The sequence below is a fragment of the Equus caballus genome, chromosome 15, assembly GCF_041296265.1.
Source record: "Equus caballus isolate H_3958 breed thoroughbred chromosome 15, TB-T2T, whole genome shotgun sequence".
In the NCBI taxonomy this organism is placed as follows: Eukaryota; Metazoa; Chordata; class Mammalia; order Perissodactyla; family Equidae; genus Equus; species Equus caballus.
In genome coordinates, this window is record NC_091698.1 from 81,212,225 (window position 1) to 81,228,178 (window position 15,954).

The window sequence follows — 15,954 nt, forward strand, 5'->3', positions numbered from 1 at the left end:
GCATCGCCAGCCTGGAGAGGACAGAACACCCCGTTGGGGAGAGGTGATCCTCTGACATCCTGGAAGGGGGTGGGAAGGAGAGCAAGAGAAAGAGGGACAGGAGATGAAGTGGCCTGTGAGCGAGGAAACTTGAACTGAAGTCAGGTTTCACCAGTGTCATCATTCTGCGAGTGAATCTGAGATTCTCCCAAAGCTTAATCAAATCCCAGTCCCATCCCCTGATGGGGTTGGGATGCAGTGAGGGTCCTTTCTTCATTACACTGATCTGGCATTTGCTACTGCCTTAGCTCCTTGTCTTAGAAAGGATGAAGAAATGCTATGAAAAGACACTGGCTGGCAGAAAAGGAGACTTTACGTCACACAGGAGCGTGATTCTGAAACTTTGTGAGTGAAGATAAACATGTGGCATCTGGGCCGTGCATTCAGTGCACTGGAGGATGTGCTATTACCTATGACATTCCTAGGTGGCCTGCACTGGAGCCAGGCTGTCATGCACCCTCCAAGCTCTCCCCAGTGAGTGCACCTTGAGTGTTCATAGCCCACGTCAGCACCAGATCATGGTGGCTGGGAGACCAGGCAAGGACGCAAGGCTGTGTGTTTAGCCAGGTGAGGAGGCCACAGTAGGCCAGGGCCTGCAGGTACCCACAGGTATTCTCCGGGCCCCCAGCACCTTTCAGGTGTTCACTCTCTGTCAGCATTGCTCCTCCCAGAGCCGCCACATCTCTTCCATTCTCTTTCCCTCTGTGCCTTTTGGGGCTTGGTTGCTTTCCTTCCTTCCCATCAGCAGGATTCCCGCCTCTTCCCTGAACTGCTCCTCTTCTAGCATATGCCAACAAAACTCCGTGTGCAGGGTGTTTACGTTAACAGCGAGTTTCCCATCTACTGTCTCCTTGTGTCCTCACGGTATCTCCGAAAGATTGAAATGATCCTGACTTAGGGGAAAATAAATGGAGCCACAGAGAGGCATGTGGTGTATCCTGGTGCTGGTTTTCAGGTGGCCTGACTGATTCCCCTGTCCCTGAACTTCCGGTCTCTTCTCCAAGTAATGCTGTGTGGGAATGGTGTGACATGCTGACCTGCCCTCAGGCCACGGTTGCCTCCATTATGCTTCAGTGATGTTCCCTGGGGTGGGGGTGGGGGAACCGCCCTTCCTGAAATTCTAAGGGAGGAGATAGAACTGCTACTTTTAACATTTCCTTATTTTATAGTCTCAAATGTTCTAAGTGCACACAAGCATACCCTCTGGATCTTTAGAAAAGGATTATTCCTTTGAAAATTCCCCAGCCATCATTCTCTCTGGAAAGCACTGCCATACCCTTTCCTCCTGACTTATCCAGTAAGAACCATTTCAATGTAGCCTCCCAACACACACACACACACACACACACACACACACACACACACACACCCCTCGCTCCACAAAGCCTCCCCTGCTACTGCCTAGGTCCCCTCTGTACATCGGGCACCAAAGTTAGGAGGGCAAATGCCAGGTGGCACAAGGTCACTTACAGTGTTGTCACTAGTGCAGGCCCCTGCTTCAACTGACCTCACAAACAAGACCTCTGGCTCCTTGAGTATAGAGGAGGCTGCAAAGCCAGGAAGCTGTTGTTATAGCTGCTGGGTCTGCCCCTGGCTTGATGGGCTTCAGCAAACTCTCCCATGAGTATATCTGGTTGGCAGGACCTGAAATCACATCCTGAACCTGGCTGCAAGGGAGTCTGGGAATTGTAGTCTTCCTCTTTCTGACCTGTACACGCTCTGTTTAGGGTTTAGGCAGACAAATGCCCAGTCAATCCCCAGTGTCTGTATTATTGCAGAAAGGAGACAGACCCTATTAGTGTTTGACTCCATCAGTGCAAAGTTCTCCAGCTTAAAAAGTGATGTTCGTGACAATGTGAATGCATTTAATACCACCGAACTGTACACTTAAAAACAGCTAAGATGGTGAATTTTATGTTATGTGTATTTTAACACAATTGAAAAAAAGAAAAAAAGTGCTATTGCAGAATATGGCTCAGACACGAAGCGATTTTGTTACATCTCCAATGCCTTCCTCCTCAGGTGGACTTGGTTCTTCAGGAGGCAGGAACTCAGACTCCTGGGAGACTTTCTCTCCTTTACACTTGCTCCAATGGTAGTCTTAAACTACTGGAAGAACTGACTAGGTATTTTGATTATGATAATCTAGGTTATGCCCACATGGGTTAAAACCCATGACTATCAGCGGCTTAAAATTAAAACGACTGGGGTTTGTATCTTGTTCATGTCACCTGTCCAGTGCAGACTGGGAAGGGGGAAGGGATTGCAAAGTGTCCCAGAGACGTGGGCTCCATCTTCACACTTGCTCCCACATGCATTCCTGGCGAAGCGGGAAAAGCAGAACATGGTACACTTGCAAAGAAGGGACATGTTGTTTACACTCGTATTTCACCAACCAAAGCAAGGCACAGGGCTCGCTTAACTTCTAGGAGGTGGCAAATCCAATCCTCCCTGTGCCAGAAGGACCAGGAAACCAAAATGTGGTGAACAGCACTAATTCCCTTCAGTGGGAGGTTGAGGGGAGCACGCGCCCCCACATCCTTCCATTCCCCTCATCGCTGCAACCAGGATAACCTACATCGCCCATTACCATTTTCTTTTCTTCTGGGCACTGAAAATTTCAACTTTCAAGATACTGATAAAACTTTTACTTAAAAATGGCCTGTGAAAAACCAGCACAGTCCCCAGAGGCAAAATTCTAATCACGCTTTTCCTCAAATACATCAGAGCTTCTCCGTCAGTCATGATTCTGCAGGCTGGGAATGCTGTGTGTTTACTTTTGTATAAAAACGCTGCCTATCTTCCTTGGATGAGAGGGTGAGATGATAGGCACAAGAGCGGACCCCAAAAGGTTTCTCAGGTTCAGCTCAAGTACCACATCTTTATCCCAGGCTTTCTCCAACCACCTTCTCCCCAGGTGGAAGCTATTTCTGTCTCTCACGAGCCCTCGCTCTGCCTGCACTTTGCTGCCCAGAACCTGTCATGGTCCCTCATTGTATTGTCAATATTTGTATAAATGCCTCACTTCCCTATGAAGTTGTGAGCTCTTTGACAGCAGGAACTTGATTTGATCCATCTAGAATTGTCCCTCCTGCACAGATGGCATCTATTAAGTATTTTTGAATATCTCAATGGATGAATTGCTATCTTCACCTTAGGGCCTTTCCTGCCAGAGGGTCTCAGTATCTTCTGAGTGAAAGAAAGAATGGATGGGTGGATGGATGGACAAACTAAAGAATAAAGGATTGAATACGTATGGAGGCCAGTTAGTATCTCATAGGGGAAATAAAGAAGCCTGTTCTCCCCAGATAGCTCTGCTGATTCTGACCAGCTAACACATAAATGTAGGCTCTTGGAACAGAGAGCATAAATAGGAGTGGGGGTGACTCAGGGCAACCTCTCAGCACTCTGCAAATTGAGGCCAGGTCCTGCATCGCCAGCAGGGTCCCCTGCACCTGGACACAATGACTTTGGTCACAGTTTAGCTTTTAGGCGCCGGGGGCAAGCTTTGCTGGGGCAGGGGTGTGGGGTGTCGCTCTTCCTGTCTGACGATTTCTGTGGCCCAGGCTAAGTGGTGTGGGGAAGGGAGAGACAGGACAGTGGGGTCTCGAGGGATTCTTGCCTGTGAGACTGCCACGACGAGTCTCTGCTTTCCAGATTAAATGTTTTCCAGGCTGAGGCATGAGGTCTCCCTAGGCCTCTATACAAGGTCAGTAGGTCAAGGCAGCAAGAGTCAGAGGGCCAGTCCCAGAGAAAGTAGTCCTCAACTGTCCCCTCACCCATTGAGAGGAGCCTCAAGCATTATTTCCTCTTTCTTGGGAGATGGGAGAAGTGTCATCATGGAATTCTCATGCCATATAGATCTCTCTGGGGTGGAGTCTTGAAGAAGGGAGGGAAGACAGGCAGGGAGACGTAAGGCAGGAAGGTGGTGCATGAAGTGGCGGGGGGGCGGGTGCGGCGAGGGGACTGACACCCCTCTTTCTTCTAAAACAAAAAGACAGAAACTACACCTTCCTCTGCTGTCTCCTTCCAATTTCTCCTTTAGCTCAAAGAAAGGCGTAGAGCTAAGAAATGGTCCCTTTGCTGGGCTTGACGCTCTATTTGAAGAAGGCTTTATTACATGTGAAAAAGCAATGTGTGGATGCAGAAGGAAGCCCTAAGGTTTGGGGACCATCTCCACTCGAGATTTCCAGGAAGCAATGGTTCCATGAAGTCAGCCTGGATAGTCACTGGGCCTGGACAGGCACCAGGCCAAGGGGATGCTACTGGCGGATGCTGGCTATGGGCAGACCAATCCTCTGCCAAAGATGCCAGGAGAAACCCTCAGTAAGAACCCAACCCCTCTCCCTCAGCCTCCCCTGGAATGATGCTTTGTGGCCAAGTGGGTACCAAAGGATAAATGTGATATATTAACAAGAATACTAATGACAAACGCACTGCAGTAGTGAGCACATAGATACATAGAATATTCTCTATAGTCTCAACATAGATATAAAATAAGTTATACTTGTTTTTGTTTTCCATCACAGTTAGAAGCATACCATACAAAGTGACCAGTTCAGTGGCCACGAAGCAAGGGAGAGACTATGAAGGAGGGAGTGGGGCACTGAGAATGGTGGGGATTTGCCAAGGACACTGCAGGGTCACTGGGGGTCCTGCAAGGAACAAGACCTCAGAGCTCTCAAGTTGGCCTTCTGAGATTCAGCACGAGGTCCCACTTGCTAAGAGTTGGTGGCTGCACTGGAGCTGGATGATTCAGGCTACTGGTGGGAGGTGGAACAGAGACAGACTCGAACATCATCCAGCAGGCCGGCCCACTCTCCTGCTGGCGCTGTTGGACTTCTGCAATTTTAGGGATGTGAGGCACACAGCCAGAAGGCACGGTTTGCTTCTGTGATGTGACAGATGGCCAGACTGAAGGCCCACCAAATGCTGCCTAGCCCTTCTCCTGCACCAGCCTGTTGTGGGAGGCTGAGGGGACCTGCATGCTTGGCTTGTTCTCCATGATTCGTCATGGGCTAGCAGAGCTGGAATCCTGCACACATTGTCACAGCAGAGGGAAGACTCTGAACCCCTGGCTTTGAATCCTCTCTCCATCACGTGTGAGCTGTGATGTTGGGAAGGTCACTTAGAGTCTGAGACTCGGGCTCCTCATCTGCAAAATAGGGGGACTAAGGCATACCTCCCTGCGGGGAGCGAGGGCCACGTAGATAATGTACATAAAGTGCCTAACACGGTTCCTGGCTCACGGGGGGGTCTGGATACATGTAATTGAGTATGAGCCTCCAAACATCAGAGGCCGGGTGGAAAGAATATGAATCTCACAAAATCTGGAATAAAACCACCTTGATCGGCTCTGAGTAGAGGATTAGAGGACAGTTTCTTTGCATTCTTTCCTGTCAATTTTTTCTCTTCTCCCTCCCTCACTGGGATTCTTTCAAATGAAGTGCCAACAGGGTTCAAAGCCAGGTTTGTTGAGGCAGACAGAGCCTAAGTCTTGGAAAAAACAGCTCAGGGCCATGAACTCCAAGACTGGGACCTGGTTCCCCGAGGATGCTTCCCTCCTCGCCTCCCTCATTTCCCAGCCCCGGAGCAGATTTCACATTGGGAAGCCAAAGAGGGGGAGCGAGCAAAGAAAACAACGTGAATTGCCTATGAAGTGAAAAGCCTTTCCATCTGCTCAGAGTCCAGGAAATCTGGAGGTGGGTGGGCCATCTGTGGGCAAGTGAACTGCCTCTCCGGGAGAAAGCAGGTCTCTGTGTAGCGGAAGACGGGAGGGAGAGAGGGATGGAGACCTAGGCTTGAAACTTGCGACCCTGGGAGTGCCCTTGTTTTTCTACCAATGCTGAGAACCTGTAGATGCGTCCAAACAAAGATCAGCCTGGAAACCTGGGGATCACTGTCCTCTCTCATCTGCACTGCAGTTCTCAAGATCTGCACACGCGTGCACGCGTGTGTGTGTGTGTCTCATCACCTCCCTCATTTCCTCTAACACCTGCCTGCTCTGAACCACCCCTTGTCCCTCATCACTCAGTGACTTTCCTCTTGGATGGGGGCAGGAGGTGCGCAGGCAGCTCATTGGGCAGCTCATGCCCCTCCAGCTTGACCTTAATGAGGTGGTTGGCCAGTGCGAACTCCTCATCATCCAACATGCCATCCTTGTCGATGTCAGCCAGCTTCCAGATCTTGCCCAGCACGCTGTTGGGCAGCTTGGAGCGGACCATCTCCTTCTTGGCATTAGCACCTGTGATCTTGCCGTCCACCGGTGACAAGGTGTAGAAGATCTCGTCATACATGGGCTTGTCCCTGGCCACCACCCACTCAGCATCATCGATGCCCTCCCCGGCCCCCTCCCCATAGCCGTGCCCAAAGGGACCATGAAGAGTGCCCTCGAACGCTCCACCCTTCACCATCTGGACGGGCCGCTGTGTCTCCTCCTGGCGCACCAGCACCATGAGCTGGGCAATGTCGTGGGCCAACATGTCGTCTACTGCCTCCAGCAGCTTGCTCTTCAGTGGCTGGAATTTGCTAAAGTCCTGGGCCTGCAGCTGGTCCTGGGAAGAGGGAGAGAACAGAACGTGAGGATAAAGACAATGAAAGAAGATCCTTCCCCTTAGTGGGGACGTTGCCTTCTACTAATGCTGGAATGTCCATAGCCCTTTGGCCCGGAGGCTAAGCTGATCCACATCACAAAATAAAAAAAGATATGAGAGAGGAGGAAGAAAAAGGCACATTGGCTCCAGGCAGAATTTGTCAGGAGAGAGTGGAACAGTTGCAGGGATGGGGGAAGAAATGGAAATTTGACATATATTGGTTTGACTCATCATTTGAATTCTCTTTAATGTTGTTCTAGAAGGCAAATAATTAAATTTCTCTTTAAGTTACGTTTGGCTATTGCATGCTTCTTGAATCTCTGCCCCTCTGAGACTAGGCATGTGTGTCTCTCTCCTTTATTAAGGAGGTTACACTTGAAAACCCTGAGAATGCCTTCATGACATTATCTCACTCGCACCCCCAGCACCCTTCTGAGGGAGGGAAACCACATTCTATCCCCATTTAGGGAATGAAAAACTGAGGTATAGGCAACTAAAAATAAGTCATAATAGAAGCCAAGGGTCATTCCCAAATTAGCAGTTCTTAATCAGGATGATCACTGGAGTTACCTGGAGAGAGTTTGCAAATATCATCTTCTTGCCCCAGGGTTCTGACATAGTAGACACAGCAGACATGCAGATTTTGTGAAATCTCCCCTCCTTGCCTTCCCACAACACTCACACCACACAGCAAAAGAAATAGGCTCCATTTTGCACATCTTTGCAATTTTGAAAGGTCCTGCGTCTGGAATACCCAGCTTCTCCTTGGCCTCCATAGTGACAAGGTGAGAGCTTTCCGCTCCTGCCTTGGCTCTGGCCACAGCAATCTCAGGATGCTGGGCAGAGGCCAGTGCCCAGGGGACAGTGTCAAGGACAAGCACATGGAGCTCACTGCAGAAAAATTCAGACGACACCCACAGCTACATTTCAAGAGCAAGTGTTAGCTTGGGCATTTCTCACCTCCCTTCCAGGGCAGGGCTGAACCACGGAGGCAGGTGGGGGCTGGGGGGGGGGGGTGGAGGGCAGAACCTCAGGCATAACCTGTCAAGGTCCCTCGCATCTCTCCTAGTCTGTCCATATCTAGGTGTGTTTGGTGGGCTCCCAAGTAAGGGTCCCAATATTTTCCAGGGGGCACAGTGGGTACTCCCATCACCCCACCCATTTGCCCATAAGACAGCCATTTATGTTATCGATTCAGCTACCTACCTACAGAACCTACCATCAGACTGACAACTAAATGAGAAGGGGAAATCATTTATGTTGTGAAAGGATTCCTCACATCAAAAAATGTTCCCTTTCAAATGTCATCTTCCCAAATGTTTGCTTACAGATCATTACATTCTTAACAGAAAGAGAAACTAAAAGTTAAAGTTTTCCAAGCCACAGCTGATTGAGAGACCCAAATTATGTTAAAGTAATTCTGAAATTAGTGATTGGCTCTAATTAGATACATGAACGAATGCATACTTTGTTTGTTAGGTATATGAACAAATGTATACTTTGAATGTTTATTTTTTTCTATTTATATTATCAGACAGGAAACTGAAAATGCCCAATTGGGACTATTGTGATGTTCTGAAATCCTAGTCTTTGTTTTTTTCTTCTTCTTCTCCCCAAAGCCCCCCAGTACACAGTTGTATATTCTAGTTGTAGGTCCTTCTGGCTGTGCTATGTGGGACGCCACCTCAGCATGGCATGATGAGCGGTGCTGGGTCCACACCCAGCATCCAAACCAGTGAAACCCTGGGCCGCCGAAGTGGAGCACACAAATTTAACCACTTGGCCATGGGGTCAGCCCCATGAAACCCTAGTCTTAAACTGAGAAACTGGTTCCCAAGCTAAACACCAAAAGCAGCAACAAGAGCAAAAACAATATTACTACTGCATCAGCTGCTATTTTCTTCTCTAATTCCCTAATTCTTAAACACTTTTTATTTTAAAATAATTACAGAATCACAAGATTTGCAAAAATTGTACAGAGGTAGGTCCTGTACCTCACCACCCAGGTTCCCCCAGTGGCGACATCTTACCTAACTTGCCACTGCATTGTCAGGGCACAGTCCGTGGCAGGCTCTGTGCCAAGTGCCTTGCAAATATTATCTCACTGATGCTCACAACATCCATATGAGGCGGGTGCTTCCAGAGCCTCAGTTTACAGGTGAAGAGACAGAGGCTCAGAGCGGATCCAGTTAGTATGTTGTGGTTCCTGCTTGGACCATGAGGACAGTTCCCGGCTTTAACTAGCAGCCGATGTGAACACTACACTCAGAAAACTGCAGGCAATTAATTACAAAGGTTAGTTACCTTTGTAAACCTCAGTTTGCTCATCTGTAACCAGAGGGTGACAATGCCTCCCTCAGAGGACTGATGTGGGGAATAACATGAGAAACCATGTGTGATGCGCCCTGGTCCAAGAAAGGGGCCTACAATATGCCCCCAAAATGGCAAGCTCCTCTGCAGACACCTCTCTTCTGTGGCTTGTGTCCCAAATTGCTCCCAAGCGGGAACCTGGAGGTTAAGTTACACACTTGAGGGCCTGGAGCACCTTTGTCATGTGACTTGTCCAATTTCACATCACATGGCAAGGATTCCAAGCCTGTGGTGGCTGTGATCGGAGAAAGTCATAAACTGGAGGTATCAGACCCCAACCACCATGTAACACCCCTGGCCCACTGGGGGCGCTGGGGCTCGGTGTTTCTCCCCAGGTCCACATATGACACCTGCTGGGCGACAGCCCAGTAGGGAAGACAGACCTAGGGCCATCTCCCACCTTCTGATTCTGGTCTGGGGCATCCAAGGGTGGCCTACTCCACACTCGGGTTGCTCAGCCAGCTCATGTGACATTGTCCCTTGTCCTGGAGCCCCAGACCCTGGTTACCTGCATCTTCTTCACATTGGGAAAGTCCCCAGGTGAGATCTGGTGTTCCCGCTCGATCCGGCCATAAATCTCAGCCAGGTTGTTCACCAGCTCCTTCTTCTTGTTTTCCTTTCCAAACACGGAGGGCATCTCCTTCTTTAGAGAGCTGATGATGTAGGCATGGACCTGAGAGACAGGCAGAGAGAGACCTTCGGCTCAAGAACTTTGATTCGTTCGTTCCCTCTAGAGTGACTCTCACCCCATCTCCTCCCATAAATCCCTCCTCTTCTCCTGCTCCTACTTCTGAAATAATTTCTGTCTCCACCCTCTTGCTCCCACGATGGTTGCAGCACTGAGCTGTTTTCCTAGATCGCGTGGGAAAGGCGGGATTAGGGGCAGGTTAAGGTCAAGGCAGTAACAGGGCCGGTAATGCTGGTGACGATGTTGATGATGAAGAAGACAGTAACGACAGCTAACATTCTGAACACTTCTGATGATGCCAGGTGCTGTCATGAGGGCTTTCACATTCTTTACTCTACATCATCCTCCAACAAGCCTCTCACTTTATAGCTGCGCACAGACTGAGGCCTTGCTGGGGTTGGCATCACATAGCTAGTAAACAGTGGAGTTGGGCTCCAATCTGGCCATCTGACGTCAGGGCCCATGATCCCATCACCACCACACCATCCTGTCCCCCAGCTGCCAGAGCTGGCAAGCCTGATGCTCACGATGCAGTAGTTATAGGACACTCTCGTATGGGCAGGCAATAGCTCAGGGTTGCAGGCAGCAGCCCTCAGTTCTTGCAGCTGACTGTCCCACTCCAAACCCTGAGCCCCACCTCTGTTGCCCATCTCCCCAGGGGGCAGCCTCACCTTGGCCAGCCTGGCTCTCTTGATGAGGTCGTTGAGTTTGCGCAGGGCAGCGTTTCGGGGCAGACTCTGGATGTCTCTGAAAAGGTCCTGCTCCTCGGCCTCAAAGAGTTTCCGATTGTCGGGGATGAGAAGGGGGTGGGACCAGAAGGAGCCAATGTAGACCCGAATCACCTCTGGGGTGTTCACAATCTTCCCCAGGGACCACATGAGGGCCCCGTACACCCGCATCAGCTGCTGCGTCTCAATCTGGTCGGCCTTGTTCAGCACCACCCGCATCTTGTCCTCGTGGTTCTTGAGGGCCTTGATGACTTCCGAGAATTCATCAGAGATGTCCAGCTTGTGGGCATCAAACAGCAGGATGATGCGGTCGACCCGCTCAGCGAACCACTCGAGGACAGCTGCAAAGTCATACCCTGTCGGCAGAGGGACAGTCAGGGGGAGGGGCCTTTGGGTACAGGGTTGGGGTTTGGGGAGGTAGCCAGGGTCAGTAGAAATAACATGGTCTTGGGGGTCAGATCTGGGTTCAAATTCCAGCTCTTCTGCATTTTCACTATTTGGCTTTCAGCAAGTTACTCAGTGCTTCCGAGTCAGTGTTTTTCCATCTATAAATGGGCCTACTAACAGTACTTAGTTAATACAATTACAGGGACTAAATACTCAGAGCCTAGCACAAAGCTGCTCAGTAAATGCTAGTTATTAGTAACATTATTCCCATTTGGTCTTCACATTCAAGGAAAGGGGCCCTCTCCATTAAGGGACAGGCCCAGGAAAGTGTTTCAGGGGCCAAGCTCTGCCTAGTAACAAGGTGAGGGCGTTGTTAGTGCCACCTAGAGATGGTCGCCCAGTGACTCAGCCGAGACCACCCTGCCTGTAGGAGGCAGCCGGTGGGACAGGTACCCAGCTCTCCAAGCCCAAGTTCAATGGATGCTCCGGCTGGCAAGACGTTCACATCATGGTCTCATTTCACCCTCATGACACCCTCTGCGGTAGGCAAAGTGAGGAGTATCAGTCCCACTTTCCAGAGGAGGAAACTGAGGTTCAGAGATGAGGTGAGAGTCAAACAGCCGGCAAAGGGTGGAGCCAGGACTGGACTGGATCCCATCACCAGGCCCTGGGCTCCCTGCACAGTACAAGAGGGCCGCCGCCTGTGCCTGGCCGCCTCCCTGCCTCCCTGCCCTCCCCTCCCCAGCTCACTGGCCCAGCCAGCAGCCCCACAGAGCCCGGAGGCCCCGCGCATTCCTGCCCCAGGTGAGCCTGCAGCCTGTGCCCCTCCCCTCCTCTGTGCCCAGGGAGGGCTCCCGCCTATTTTCAACCTTCCCTTCAGCACAGCCAGGTGGAGGGTGGCTCTCACCTACCAAAAGCAGTCCCTCAGAGCTGTGGACAGCAAGGATACCAGACGGCTCAGAAAATCAGGCCACCTGACCCCCCGTCCCAACTCCACCCTGGAAAACAGGTCACAGCTCTGCTGCTCTGGCACCTAGAACCAGCAGGCTTGCCCTCCCAGTAACTGGAAGGACAGCAGGGCTCAGAGGCCCCTGGCACTCTGCCAAGACCTAGTCCCAGATCTGGCCTGACAAGGATTTTAGCTGCAGTGTGCAGGCCTGGGGAGGGCTGCTGGGAAAAGCGTGGCTGCTCCCTCCCACCTGTGCAGCACACTTTGGTGTTCACAGAGGCACCCTGGCTCACATCAGCCGCTCAAAGCCTGCTGGGCAGCCAGAGCCGCCAGCACTGGGCTCTTTACTGACAAGAAAATGCAGGCTCAGAGAGGGCACGGCAGCGATGGGGTCAGAGCCAGGACCAGAACTCAGGTCTTCAACCCCAAGTCTGGCACTCCAGCCACCCCTCCGGGGCTGGGGAAGCTAAGGGCCCTGTGAAGCTGCAGGGGAGAGAAGAGGCTCCCAAGCTCCAAACTCTCCAACCCTGAGGGCACCAGCCTGGCAGGAGGCGGCTTTGCTGCCACAGCATGGAGGGGGTAAGGACAAGTCCCCGCAATCTGACCAGCCCCCAGCTCGGGGTGCGGTGGGAGAGTGACAGCACCAGGTCAGTGCGGCAGAACAGGACGGCCCCCTGCCCGTTCCTGTCCCCACGCTGGGTCAGGTGCCCCTCAGTTCTCTCACAGTGCTCAGGGAGACATCTGTCCCTCTGCTCACTCACGGAAGTCACCAGGCTGAGTCCCTCCACTGCACTGGGAGCCGGCAGGACGGGCAGCACTCATCCTTCTCCACTTGCCCTGCACCCAGCACAGCGCCCGGCACACAGTAGGTGCTCTATCAGGATTTGTGAACAGAACTGACACGTGAGCCCTGTTCTGCCTTTTATATCAGGGGACAGTGAACGTTATCTCCAGGCCTCAGTTTTTTCTGCTCTCTGAATGGGAACCCGCCAGACCCCACCACGGGGTCATTGTGAGGATCCAATCGAAGAAGAGGATGCAGGTGAAACTGTTTGCGTGTGACCTGGCTGTTCCTATTGCTCTGCCCTTTTATAAAGAGCTCCTTGTAAGCACCAGTTTCCATGAGATGTTGTGCTCTGAAGGGGTCACCTGAGGGGCACTGGCCTGGGAAAGCTCACCTCTAGTTTCCGCTCAGCCATTAACTTGCTGTGTGTCCTTGGGCAAGCAGCCTCCCCTCTCTGGTCCTTGGTCTGTCTGCCTGTCAAGCCAGGGGGTTGGATTGGAAGATCTCCGTGCTTCCTTTCTCAGTTCACAATTCCCTACTTCTAAGACTCGAGGTGTGAGGGGTGAGGGTGGGGAGTATACCAGGATGGATGGAGATCAGACACAAGGAAGCCGTTGCAGGCAGCGAGAAAGAAGCCTGAGGCCTCCCATCTTAAATGCTTCGGGGTGCCTATGTGAAGTCTGATCCTGCCTGAGGACACGCAGACGGGCTTCCAGGAAGCCTTTCTAGGATTTTATAAGCACAGAGGCCTCCTATTCATCCTGCTGCTTTTGCAAATTCTGCACGCTCTGCCAAGCTGCTATCAAATTGCCACGTCAGTAACGCCAGGCACTTTCTCCCCAGGACGACTGTGCGGGCCCTGAGAATCCAGCAACGCCACCATGGGCTTCCTCTGAAGCTTGGCCCCCTGTCCCTGGCTATTCAGAGCCTAGCAGCCTCCAGGATGAGTATTTTATTGTTTCCTGACTGGGCTTATGCCTACCCAGGAAGGGGAGCATCCGAAAGGCATGAACTGGACCCATTAAGGAAAAGGCACAGGACTAGTTCTGCCATTTATTTTCTGGGCAGCCTTGGACAAGTCTGAACCTCAGTTTTCTCAGCTGTAAAATGGGGATACCAATACCAAGGGATTGATGAGGGGTCAGTGATAGAGCCATGGCAACAGGGTCCAATAGCAGAGGGAGGGCCTGGACTCAGTGTGGAGGTAACAGGCCCCTTTCCCTCACTGGTCCCGGGAACAGCTCTGAGACCTCCACAGGAGCTCTGAGCACCTGCAGCGGCCCGAGTGCTCGTGAGATGTGGGCTAGCGGGCAGGGGGGTTCGAGCCCCAAGGGTCTGAACGGTGAAGCTGGTATTGCTGGAGTTATGTATAGGTACAGCAAGTCTGCTGGCTCTGGGGGATCCGATCTGCAGGCATCAGGCCCAGAGTCGGGGCAGCCTGCAGGAATCTGGGGCTCCCCACTGCCCCCTGGCCTCCAGAGGACTGGGAAGAAAGCTTTTCTTAGTAATGCCAGGCAGGAGGAAATCAACGAGACAAACACAATAAGCAAGAAAACTTAATCACCCACCAGCTTCCTTCTCTGCCGTGCAATAGAAGGGCGCTGACAGGCAGCAAGTTTCTCTGTATTTTCAACCACAAGATCTCATCTGAGCCTCATAACTTTCCATATGCCAAGAGACAAACATGACACACACATCTTACGGGGAGGGGAGAGGGCACAGAGAGGTTAAGGGGCTTGCCCAAGCTCACACAATCAGGGGCGGCAAACACAGGACCAGGACCAGGATCCTTGACTCCTGTCCATGATCCCTTCTTGCTCAGAGGACCGAGCTCTCAAACCAGGCACACTTGTAGGGGGTAGTCCCATTCCACCTCAAAAAATCTTTTTGAAGATTTAAAGACATTTTAGAAGAGTAAAAAGGCATCAATTTCCAAAATGTAGGAAGAGCTCTGATAACAATAGGGAACAAATGCCACACTACATGGCCCCCAGAAGAAACCCTGAAAAGTGGCCCAGCAGACTCGTCACAGGCCTCCAGATGAGCACCAGGCTGTCAACAAGCCCTTCCGAAGAGAGTCAGGACTCTGCTGCTCTGCCCCGGCACGTGAGGCCCACATGGGCGTGTGTGTAAATCATGTAGCCCAGGGGCCCCTAAGTGCAGGCCCTGCTCCAATGAGGGCGCCAGGGCCAAGCCAGGGATGCAAGGCTGCGAGGTCAGCCCAGACCCCTCAAGGTCCCCTGGGAGACGTGTAGATGAGTTTGTCATCTCTGCTTTCTTCCTAGGCAGGCGATGAGCATGTGCTGAAATCTTGAGCAGGATCATGATCAGGAGATCGAGTCCTCAGCCAGGTTTGTGACCTGGGCAAGGTTTTTATCTGTTCTGGCCCTGCTGAGCTCACCTGTGCAGAAAGAGGTCTGCAGGGGATGGTGTGAGCACCATGCCCAGGGGCTGCTTTCCAAGGGAGGGGGCTGTGGGGACTTCTAGCTGAGAAGCAGCCGGAAACGGTTCCCGAGTATGAGGACACTCAGGCTTCCGGAGCCTCCCACTTCCGTGGCAGCCTCCCTCCTCCCCAGTAATGAGCCCTGGGCTGGGCACATCCTGTCACTTCCCCCCAGTGCAGCTTCACCCAGAGTCAAGTGCCAGCCTGGGACCACCCGGGTTCAGGTTCCCAGATGTCCCTTGCTTCCTCTCTTCCCGCAAGACACCACCCTCAGGCCCGGGTGGAGGGGTCACAGCTGAGCAAGGATCATACTTTGCCCAGCTCTGGCTTGGGCCTGAGTGCTCCTTCCCATGGAGCCTGAGGCCTGGACAGCCCTTGGCAGCAGCTCACTTTTCAGAATGCACACACTGGGGCCACTGGCGCAGGGGTGGCTCTGTGCACATTTGATAAAGTGCCCCTCTTTTCTGGTGAGACACAGCCCTGCGCTTGGCGTGAGGCTTGGCGAGCAGAACGTGGGCTAGATTTCAGACTCCACATGCCCCCGGCTGGGTGTGCTTGTGCAGGTGGCAGTCTGCAGGACTATCCATGGAGCTCGGTCCTGCCCTGGGCCGAAGGAAGGGAAGGAAGAAGCACCAAATCGGTGCTGAGGGCCCCAGGCAAGGAGCCATATAAACCGTTTGTTTTTGTGCACACACTTGTGTGCGTGTGTGTGTGTGTGTGGAGGCAAGTGTGGATGTGGGGGTGTATATGTGTGTAGGTATAAACGGGAACTCCAGGTTCTATGGCTGATTGTGAGGAGCGACTCTGCATATTGGAAACTCTCCTCATTTGGGGTCCCCTTGATATTTGAGGATGTCTAAGGCACCCCCCCCCCCATTTTCTGGTCTCCTTGGGGTGCTGAGGTCAGCACTGCCCGAGGCTGGTGACGCAGTGCTGGTGGCCCAGCTCCCAGCTCTTGTTTTTGTCACAGGCT

General features: G+C 52.1%; 1 protein-coding gene across 1 annotated transcript in view; it reads right to left on the reverse strand.

Moving 5' to 3' along the window:
• Positions 1 to 4,425: 4,425 nt before the first annotated feature.
• Positions 4,426 to 15,954, reverse strand: part of EHD3 (EH domain containing 3) — a 29,339-nt gene continuing 17,810 nt past the window's right edge. The window contains exons 4-6 of the mRNA XM_001918104.6: positions 10,362 to 10,774; positions 9,511 to 9,675; positions 4,426 to 6,593 (exon numbers count right to left, since the gene is read on the reverse strand). Coding sequence (XP_001918139.1) covers positions 6,066 to 6,593; positions 9,511 to 9,675; positions 10,362 to 10,774 — 1,106 coding nt within the window. The 3' untranslated portion in view covers positions 4,426 to 6,065. The remainder of the gene's footprint in view (positions 6,594 to 9,510; positions 9,676 to 10,361; positions 10,775 to 15,954) is intronic.